The 11,026-nt window shown below is 30.3% G+C and overlaps 1 protein-coding gene across 1 annotated transcript; it reads left to right on the forward strand.

The window, feature by feature from the left end:
- Positions 1 to 6,243: 6,243 nt before the first annotated feature.
- HELRODRAFT_177783 (hypothetical protein) lies at positions 6,244 to 10,756 on the forward strand (the record flags this gene model as incomplete). The annotated part of the gene is made up of 13 exons (XM_009025934.1): positions 6,244 to 6,319; positions 6,541 to 6,686; positions 7,001 to 7,118; positions 7,254 to 7,390; positions 7,472 to 7,672; positions 7,817 to 7,913; positions 8,136 to 8,273; positions 8,422 to 8,637; positions 9,267 to 9,394; positions 9,492 to 9,612; positions 9,748 to 9,908; positions 10,226 to 10,322; positions 10,599 to 10,756. The coding sequence occupies 13 exons, from the start codon at positions 6,244 to 6,246 to the stop codon at positions 10,754 to 10,756; spliced, it is 1,794 nt and encodes a 597-aa protein (XP_009024182.1).
- Positions 10,757 to 11,026: the final 270 nt, after the last annotated feature.

Genomic DNA, 11,026 nt, shown 5'->3' on the forward strand with positions numbered 1-11,026 from the left:
GTCTTTTGATACCATTTTTAATATTATTAAGCTCATTATTTTTTTTGTATAATTATTACTATTATTATACCATAAGAAAATTATTTCCTCCTCATTTTACACATTTATTTAATTTCAATGTTTTCGCTCAAATTTTGATTTGGCGTTATGGTTATAATTTATTTACGAACTTTTTTCAAATAAATTTAAGAAAATCATTTCAAAATAATATTTCATAATAAATAAATCATGAATAGATTGTATTTAACTAGTTGTACGTATTTATGTTCTGAAAAATATTCAGGAAAGACCACTAGGTCATATTATTTTCTGATATAACAATTAATAAACTCTTTCAATTTGTTGTATTGTAATAATGAAATGCTGATAAAAAAAAATTATGAAAATATTTTCTATGACCTTCTTATTTTATTATAAATTTTGCATTTTGGACAAGTAGAAAATTTTATCATGACGAGGGTAGGGCGGTTCATACTGGGTGTCTCACTTTTCTTCTGTGTTTTTGGAATCTTTACCTTGCACCTGTCTCAAGAAGTTACCCTTTTAAACTCTCCCTATGTCATAATTTATCAACGACATTCTCGGAAGTTACTATCTGGTGGTTAAAATTCAAAATAATTCATGCAAATTCCCATCACATCATGGTTAGAAATTAAAACCAACTGCACCTAATAGCGTCCTATCTAAATTAACACCTGAATAACCTCTCGGTTGGAATAAATGCGAGAAGATTATTACTGCAAAGCCTATTGAACGAATACAAATTTGTATAACAGATTTTTGCTGAAAATTATGTTATCAACATTCTGTAAAGTCACTAAATAAAATTGCAAATGCACAAAGCGTAACTGGTAATCGAAAGAAAAAAAAAAAAGTTCTCGCGACTTTTTCACAAGGCTTCACCAATTGTTTTGCCCTTTACCTTCAAAGCGGGAATTCCTTCATGGACAGCCCCTAGTTAAACATTTTCTGTTGCACCGTTCTTTGAGGCTTATTTAAATTATTGAGAAAAAGTTTTATCATTTTTATTATTATTGTTTCTTTACCATACTCACATTCATTCATCAAATTATGTGCTAAAAAATATCCGGTAATAAATGGAATAATTATAAAATTTAATCCAACTTTGTTTATTTTTTGTTGATGTTTTCCAAAAAAATGGCAAACATTACAAAAAGTTTTTCAAATTTATTCATATATAGCAGTTTTAAAATAACTTAGTTTGCAATTTTGTTTACTAAGATAATAATTGCACAAAGTTGGTTTTTAAGCTCGGGCTACTGATAAGTTCCATAAGGGACGAAACGCGTCTAGCCTAAAACGAGTTGGGTGTTTACAGAAATGCACCTTTGGTTGTGGTGAGAGATGGTGTAATTCATGTGCTCGTACTGGCCGACCGTACTCGCGGGAGCGGGTCGAAAATTCTCACCCTTTATAAACTCACGTATTATATATATATATATATATATAATATATATATATATTTATGTTTATATATATTATATTTTTTTTCCAGAATTTTATTCGAAAAGAAACAGGAGATCATATATACGAAAGCAAGTGCTGACCACCTTAACTAGTTGTGCAACAATATGAGATACAAATATAAACATTTTTAGTATATCGATAAATATAAATACACCCAATAAATCCATTTTTATAACTTAAAGTAAGGAGGTTAAATATTCAATCAGATGTAAAACAATTAAATAAAACACGACAAAATTAAACAAAGAAAGCATCATACCTACATTGATCTGCATAAGTTTTCTATATATTTTTTAAATTCATTATATCCGGAAAATTTTTTCTCACCTAGTTCCAAGGAATTCCAAAGACGAATTCCTCTTACCGCCCAGTATCTAGCATTTAAATCAGTTCTGCAAGTCATTGGTATCAACAAACCTTTTTGCCTAGTGTTTGTTGACACCGTTTCAAATGAGCCTAACATGTTGAACTCAGCATCATATAACACTCTATAAACGAAACACAAGGTTAGATACCTATTAAGCTGTTCAATACTGAGGATACTATAATCGGAATATATTGCCAGTGTATGATCAAGGTGTTTCAGAAAAAAAACAAACCCTAAGGTATCTTTTTTGTACTATTGTCAATGATTTTATTAAATAATCATAAGAAGCTCCCCAAAAAACATTTCCATATAGGAGATATGGATAGATTAGGGAGTAATATAGCATAAACATGATTTTAGTACTTAATTTATTGCGTGATCTATAAATAATTCCAGTAATTTTATATAATTTGCTTACCAACGAATTTATATGCTCATTCCATTTCAAGTCAGACTGGATAATAATTCCCAGAAATTTAGCTGACGAGTTTCTGGATATCACTGAGTCACCTATGTGAATGGTTAGGCCAGAAAAGATATCATTGTTTGTTTTGATTTTAGGGCCAAAGACTAAATAGCAGAATTTTTTTGAATTCAGAACCAACCTGTTTCCAGTGAACCAGTTGGAGAATTTAACCAGTTGGTTATTCATTTCAGAAAATAGTCTTATCGGGTCTTCGTCAGACAAGAATATAGTCGTGTCATCAGCAAATAAAATTGTGGTACACACATTTGATATTAAAAAAATATCATTTATAAACAGAATAAACAAAAGCAGTCCCAAGATTGAACCCTGGGGAACTCCAGAAACTATTTCCTTGGGCAACGATTCAACACCTTCAATACAGACATATTGACACCGATTGTATAGGTAAGACTTGAACCAGCTCAGTACTATACCTCGAAAGCCATACTTAGACATTTTATACAATAAAATATTGTGGTCAATTAAATCGAATGCCTTGCTTAGATCTATAAAAACGCCTAAGCTAAGCTTCCTTGAATCATAATTATTTATGAGAGTCCCATACAGCATAGCAATAGCCTTCTCAGTTGATGACTTGGGAACAAAGCCAAATTGATTTCCATTAATCATTCTGTGTTTAGATATGTAAGACCACATTCTATCAAACATTAGTTTTTCAAAAATTTTTGAAAATACTGATAGAATCGATATGGGTCTGTAGTTGCCATATTGATTGCAATCACCACCCTTGAAAATAGGTAGTACCTTTGCCAATTTCAGTCTATTAGGGAACTGGCCAACGACGATTGATTTGTTGAATAAAGTGGCAATTGAACCAGCTATGGGGTAAATAGTACCCTTTAATAATTTGGTGGATAAAAGATCACTGTCAAAACAGTTTTTTAGTTTTAGTCTATTAACAATCATTATCACCTCATCAGGCGATGCATCGGTTAAGAATGATGGAAAATCATGATCCATCATCATCGAACTGTTCAGATTAAATTCTGCAGTGTTATGACAAATAAGTCTATTACATTGATCAATAAAAAATGTGTTAATTTCATTAACACTATTCAATTTTGTTAACAACGAATCATTACATTTGAACAGATGTGTTTTGTCAATTTTTGATCTTATTATTTTATTTATTTCGGACCATTTTTCTTAAGACGTTTTACATTTTTTAAACTTATTGTCATAATATTCTTTTTCTTTAACTCTCTTTAGTTTAATAAAATAATTTTTTGATTTAATATATGCGTTTTTATTCTCTAATGTAGGGTTACATATATAAAACCTATATAAAGCATTCTTGCGCAAACTGTAGTTATACAAGTTAATATCCATCCAAGGTTTTCTAAAGCGGTCCTTTTTGGTGACTATTGGACATGCAGTATTAATACAATCCAAATAGGTTAGAAAAAAGTTTTTATAATCTGTCTCTAAGCTGGTATCATCAGTGAAAACAGGCCAAGAAACATCATATATTATATATCAGTAAGAAACAAACATATATTATATACCAGTATAATATCAGGTTAGGCCAGAGAAGATATCATTGTTCGTTTTGATTTTAGGGCCAAAGACTAAATAGCAGGATTTTTTTGAATTCAAAACCAACCTGTTTCCAGTGAACCAGTTGGAGAACTTAACCAGTTGGTTATTCATTTCAGAAATAAGTATTATTCATAATATATATATATATATATATTATCGTTTATGCAGTAGTTGTATTTTGTCGGATTGTGATAGACATACAAATCAGGCTAATGTATAAATTTGAATAATTTCCTTAAGAAATATTTATCTTGAAAAAATGTATTCAAAAGTCAGTAGCGTGAATACGGGTGATGAACACTGTTCTATATTTACTTGGTCTTTCAACTTTATTTTTCGCCCACATCGGCGTGCTTCACTCTTTGTTTGCTTGCTGGGTTGGACTGGAGCACTCTGTGATAACAGAGGTTGAAATGACATTTTTTGCAGCAGTCATTTAAAAAATAATTAGTCTAAAAATTAAATCGTTTTAATTTCTTTACTTCTTGAATCTCTATATTTATCAATACCTTTATTTGCTTTCGTTAATTTATTTCTTGGAGCTTCGTATTTCATCATTGAGTGTGTAGGTTTTAAGGACGCATTCAGACAACCTTAACAGTGAGGGGGTAGACTACATTTAGGGCAGGAAAGGAAACTTGAGAAATGTATGTGTGGGGCCCTGAAGCAAGATGGCAAAATTTTTTTTCAGTTTAGGCACAAGAGTTTGTGCAGTCATGCTGTTTGAAACAGCGTTTTAAATGTCTGTTTAATGTTTAACAACATATTGTTAATAGTGACCAAAAAGTGTTGCTAACTGTGGATAACGAAGGGAGCCCAATCCAACTCTGCTAGGTTCAGCTAATTACATCTAAAACTTTTTGTGAAAACATTTATAACTAGTGATTGTTATGCTCGGCTCATAATTTTCAGTTAAAAATGGTCTGCCCTATATTTACGCTATCATTTATAGTGTTGTAAATCCTTGAACGCTAACTACCAACACCGATGCTATAACTTCAATGATTTCTATAATTCCAACACCAGTGTTGTAGCATCCAACAATCGTCAAGTGTTTGTTATTCCGCAGGTTCTTAAAAATCAAGAGTGAATATGATATAACGTGAAAATTATTTGACATTTTTGAATTGCCCATCATCTTTATTGTTATGAGCCCATGACGATGGTGCATTGAACAAGGTGGCTGGCACTGCTGTTGCAGTTTCTGGATTCGAATGACAAGAGATCCCCGCTTATCACGTGCTGATACATCTGAAAAATTAAAAAAATGTAAAAAATTGTTTTATTCAAATAATTTTTATTGGTGAAAAATCTAAAAATTAAATTGATTAAATTAAATTTTTAATTTACATTTGGATAATTCATTAAAAAAAAATCTGTCAAGTTTCGATTAAAACTAGTCTCATCCTTAAATAAACATACTATAAATCAAAATAAAAATAGTTATCATTATTTCGCGTTCCTATTTGTTTAAAAATAATAAATTATCAAATAATTGTACCTAGTTGGAATAATTTTCTTATTTTCAAATTTTACTCAAAATAGAAACGAGATTAAATTAATTGTTGTTGTGCTATAATAATTCATACCAAATCTTATACTTGTACGAAACTAACTACGTTGAGCATACAGCATAACCTTTCAAAGACTATTTACTATTTTAGCAATTTATTAAGAACTAAATGTTAAAAAAAAATAAACGAATGCGATATATAGGTCTAGGTATTTTGAAAGAAAAATGTCGAAATTCCACAAAAACAGTTGCTCTGACCCTGTTCTAATGATTAAAAAAATAATTTAAAACATTCCTTTCTTCATGAAAGTTTCAAAAATGTTGATAGTTTTAATAAAATGATTTTTTTTAAATCAAACATTCGACTAGTTTTAAAAGCGCGGTTTTCGCGATGTTCAACAGCTCTCTTCAATTAATATCACAAACAGACGGATCTTGAGATCCGCTCTAAACTTCTTGAGTTATGAAGAAGTAGTAAAAGAAGGAGGTAGAAACTTCCAGAGTTCCAGAGAAAGCTATCAGAGAAGTAAACGCTGATTTAGACTAAAACTTTACCGTTACTCCATTCTGTCGCCAGAGTAGTTTATACAACTAGAATTCGATTCAATATTTATTTCATATTTTTTTGATGACGTCACAATAATAATAAACAAAAAACAGTTTTTAAATTTTAGTATACTTACTTTTACTTCGTTCCATGAAAAATATAAAAAAATGTTTTTCCAAAATCAAATGACATGTGTAACATCAGCCAACTTTTATAAATAGACGTGCAAACAGACGATTCGATGGATGAGTTGATGTTAAAAATATAAATGGTGATTATTCATCAGGCACGAGTTGTGCTTCATGGATCCGAGAAAGTTATCTCTGGTAGTCTTCGTTGTCCTGCTTGCTTCCTACCATCCAACGGCAGCAATTGAAAGTATGTTTGAAATTTGGTTTCTGTGAAGAATTTTTTAAATACACAATCAATTAAAAATGAAAGTATAACATAAATTCTGTTAATTTGAAAATTTAAAAATGATTTCGAGCTTGTTAGGACTCGATCAATCAAACTCGAATCTTTTAGACTACTGATGTTACTTATTAAAGTGAATTTATCAACGATTAATTTCAACTTTTTTTAATAATGTTTTCATTTAGGCATAAATGAAACTCTATTGAGGTTTAAAAATTACAGAGGCTGCTATGCCGTCAATACTATTCGTGATTTTCCACATTCATCCCCAACCATAAATAGATGTTACACTCAGTGCAAACCATCCAACAGTTCATATTATGGCATGACAGTTAGTTTATTATTAAATTAAATAAGTAACTTAAAAAGACAATATTTTGCAAATTTTGTTTTTATTTTATTTAATTCAATTTCTATTTCTAAATGTTTTTTACGGTTTCAGGATAAAAGAACATGCGTTTGTAATACCACTCTTGCAAACAAAGTCGATACTAAAAAATGTAATCAACGTTGTTCTGATGGCTTTCCTTGTGGGGGGGAAGGTTACATTTCTGTATATGAAAGTAAAATGTTCTGTTGTAAAATCTGTTGTTGTAAATATATATATATATATATATATTATTGGTAAACCATTGCCCGCCATAGGCCAGACGTACGTTTCGTCTCTCACGAGACTCGTCAGTAGCCTGCCGAATAAGGTTTAAGATAACACAACTCAATTATTGTAACCAAGAAACTCAAATTGAGGTGTCGCGACCAATAGGTAAGAACAACATCGCGTTGTTTACGAACCCATTCGGTCGCAAGATGGGCATATATATATATATATAGAGATTTATATAATTATATATATATATATATATATATATAATTATATAAATCACGTAAAAATTTATAGTAAACCAAGTTGTTCTGGTCGGTTGTTTCAATGTTATCTCGTTTTCTTTGCTACATAAGGTCCAGATTCATCTATCCGTATTAATGTGCCAAGAAACATGCTTCAAAAATATGTGTAAATATTGCTTCGTGTCAAAAGTTAGTTAGCAAATTTTTTTTACTTTGTGTCATATTTAGTTGATTTTAATTCAAGATATATTTAAAATAATAAAATTAAAGAATATATTTATTAGTGCTTACAACAAAAACACGGTGCATCCAAAGACGCTTGACTTCATGCTTCAACACATTGCATGTTGTAAGGGCCCAACACACGATCCGGCACTGACTATTCAGTTCAGACCAAATTTCAGAATTGATATCAGAATCAGCATATGCCAGCTGAACATAAACTGGAGGTTCTTCTTGTATTCGATTCCGGTCAGTGCAACAGCAGGTCCAGGCACATTAAACATTCCCCCATCACACCGCTATTTTGAGAAAAATATATAAAATTGGAAATTTTATTATCTTCCGGCAAATTCAGAATTAACGATTTTCATTTGAATGTTAATTAATTTATAGAAAAAATGCTATTGTACGAATAGAGTTGAACTCTTCATGCAGGCACAACTTCGTAAATGTGATAATGATCCAAAAAATTATAGTTTACTATACGACGGTTAATATTGGCAGTTGTTTTTATTTGTTTTAGAAACTTTCAATTAAATTTCAACGCGAATTGAAACTTATAAATTTATGTTAATCATGTTAATCTCAATAAAACTATGCTAATCAAAAGTTTTAGTTACCAGTCCAAGCCAAAATGTAAATAATCTAGACAATTTATTTCAAGTCACTAAAGAATAAAATATTTGATCGATGCAAATTTCTACTGCAACAGTTTCTCTGGATAAAAATAAGTACACCCCTTCAACAATATACCAATTCTGCCTGAATGACGAGGAAGAGAGCACCAAGAATTATTGTGCATCCTCAGTTTGTTTGCCAGGCTGGAGCGGAATAATTTGCCATGAGAAAGGTGCAGAATTTTATAACATATTAAAATTTGTATGTATCTGAACGCTTGTGCCGTTAGCTAATGTAAAAATTATTAACTAAAAATTGGTTGTTGAACTCTAGATATTCGTAAAATTTAAACTTTTATTTTACAAAAATTGCAAAACAAGATATGAATAATTCCACGAGTCAAGGGATGACAATTACTACCGATTTGACCAACATCACAACTATGATTTCTGAAAACGGTTGCCGAAAGAACAATGGAGGGTGCGGTGATGACATTTGTTTGGAGTTGAAACACGAGGATAAGAAAGTTGATGGCTTGACGTTTGAAGTCAAATGCAACCCGCCTGATGAAGAAATGTTCAGCTTTGATGATGAAGGTTTTGGAATATGTTTTAGAATTTAGGTAATAATTTCTGACTGCCTTCTTTCTGTCAAATCTTAAATTTATCCTATTTTAGTAACAATGGTTTTACTAGATTTATCTCAAAAATTGCTACAACTCTGTGTTATGGTTTTTCCAGGCCTACTCAATAACATCCTATTCTTGACTCAGGCTTTTAATTTTGCTTCTTGTTCTATTGATAGCGTTTATCCATTCTATCTTATTTTATATCTTACAATTTTGTGTTGTTTATCTCTTGAATAAAGGAATAACAGTAAATTGTTATTTTAAGTTAAATTGGGACTGTTTTCATAAAACTAGTTTAGCAACTTCATAAAGCACAGTGTAAAAATAATTAAACCTAATTTTCTTAACATAGTTTTTTAGCGAAACATTTTTTTTGCTGGGTCTGTTTTTTTAGGTTCTCATCTCAAAAAAATATTTTGCAAATTTTTTCCTATTTCTCAAATTTTGGCGGGTTTTAGAATAGCTTCCAAAAAGCGTTTATTTACTAAGTTATTTGATGAGTGCTGTTGATTAGCACGCTAGACGATATTGTTAATGCTTGAATACATTTATCGAAACTTCTATTAAATCTGTTTGTTTATTGTTCATTTGATCTAGTTAAACCTCAAAGCAGCATGGACTACAAAGGTTGTTTTGCTAAAATGAAGCATGTTAAAATGCTTAGGATCCATATGGTTAAATCTTGCTTTGAATATTGTAAAGAAACTTTATTCTACGGAATGAAGGTCTGTGGAATATGTTGCTTTCAAATTTTCATTCTTTATTTAACAATTAAATAAGTTTATTTGACATTTTATAAAAATTGAAACCTGATGAATTTAGGAAGGCATACTGTGCAGCTGTGGAAACAATGTCGACTACGAAGTTAATGCCGAGAAATGCAACACAAAATGTTCAGACGGATTATCGTGTGGAGGACTTTCTTTCTACTCTGTATATGCCAGTAAACTTTGTCCTACAATTTATAATCATTCGAAAAAACAAATGAATTGTAATTTTGTTACCGGCTGTCAACATCAGGCAATGTATTGTAGGAAAGTAAATTATATTATCATCCTTTCGTTATGCAAACTAACAGAAAAAACGGACAAAATAATTGACATCGGATGTTTCAAGCATTTGGAGCTTGAGGATAAACATGATGATGTATTGGATAAACAGATTTGTTTGAAAAAGTGCAAAAAGCTTGGCTTTCCATACAGCGGAATAAATGTAAATTTAAAAAAGTTATTTTTCCAGGTTTTCGAATTATAATTGTTAAATTTCTTGTCACGTAGATCATTTAATTAATTGATATAATATTGAAAAACATTAAAAGAAGAGAAATAAGCTTAGCAACGTTCTTGACTTGTTTATTATCAACCGGATCAACAGAAAAAGGAAAAGTGAAGTTACATACAAAGCAAAGAACATTCAGTCCAAAGAAAATAAATGTATATCATAAATCATAATGTTTTAAAATAAAACATAAAACTTCTAAATAATAAAAATTTATTCTAAACTAATCAATCATTTCGTACTGAGAAAAAAGTTTTATTGAATTTATCTTTTGTCAGAGCAAAACATGCCAGTGCGGAAAAAAATTGAAGTTCAAGGATCAAGTGAACTTCGAGCAGTGCAAACAACCCTCCGAGTTTACTCTGCTTAGCGATCGTAAATTTTCAACAATAAATCAATTTTCTCTATGATCAATTTTCAAAATTTTACGAAATATAAAAAAATCTGAATGTAACTTAATAGAATTATGATGATAAATGAAACGGAGGTGTCTTTTTGTTTCTACTTTGTTAGCCGACAATTCCATCAAAAAATTCTATGTCCGGCAATATTGGATGCCTATGATTGCATATCTGAGTGAAACATAATCGATTTCTGATATTCTTGAAAAAATGTGTATTTGATTTTATTAACAATATAAACTTTTTTTAGTATCTCCCGATCTCAATGTACGCGGGGAGTCAACGAAGTACAACTACTGTATAAATGATAAGGAAGAAAGTAGGAAAGCATACTGTGGATCTGGAGTCTGTTCGTCTGGTTGGACTGGAGTTCTTTGTGACAAGAGAGGTTTCCTCGTTGAATTTTGAAAATAAAAATATTCAAATATTATTATATATTGTTATCTCATTTCATCAAATTGTAATAAAAAAATTATTTTAAATTTTTCAATCATTTCAAACTGAGAAAATAAGTTTTACTGAGTATTACCTAGAGATATTTATGTATTAATATTATATTCTTCTAGAAGTCAAAAAGTTTTATTTAAAAATTAAAAAAAAACGTAAAACTTCTTAACTACATTTGGATCCGTCTTGTAGGTATGTGAAAATCTAGAATGGCTGAAATGCCTGGCTTGT

Source organism: Helobdella robusta, assembly GCF_000326865.2.
Source record: "Helobdella robusta unplaced genomic scaffold HELROscaffold_44, whole genome shotgun sequence".
Taxonomy (NCBI): Eukaryota; Metazoa; Annelida; class Clitellata; order Rhynchobdellida; family Glossiphoniidae; genus Helobdella; species Helobdella robusta.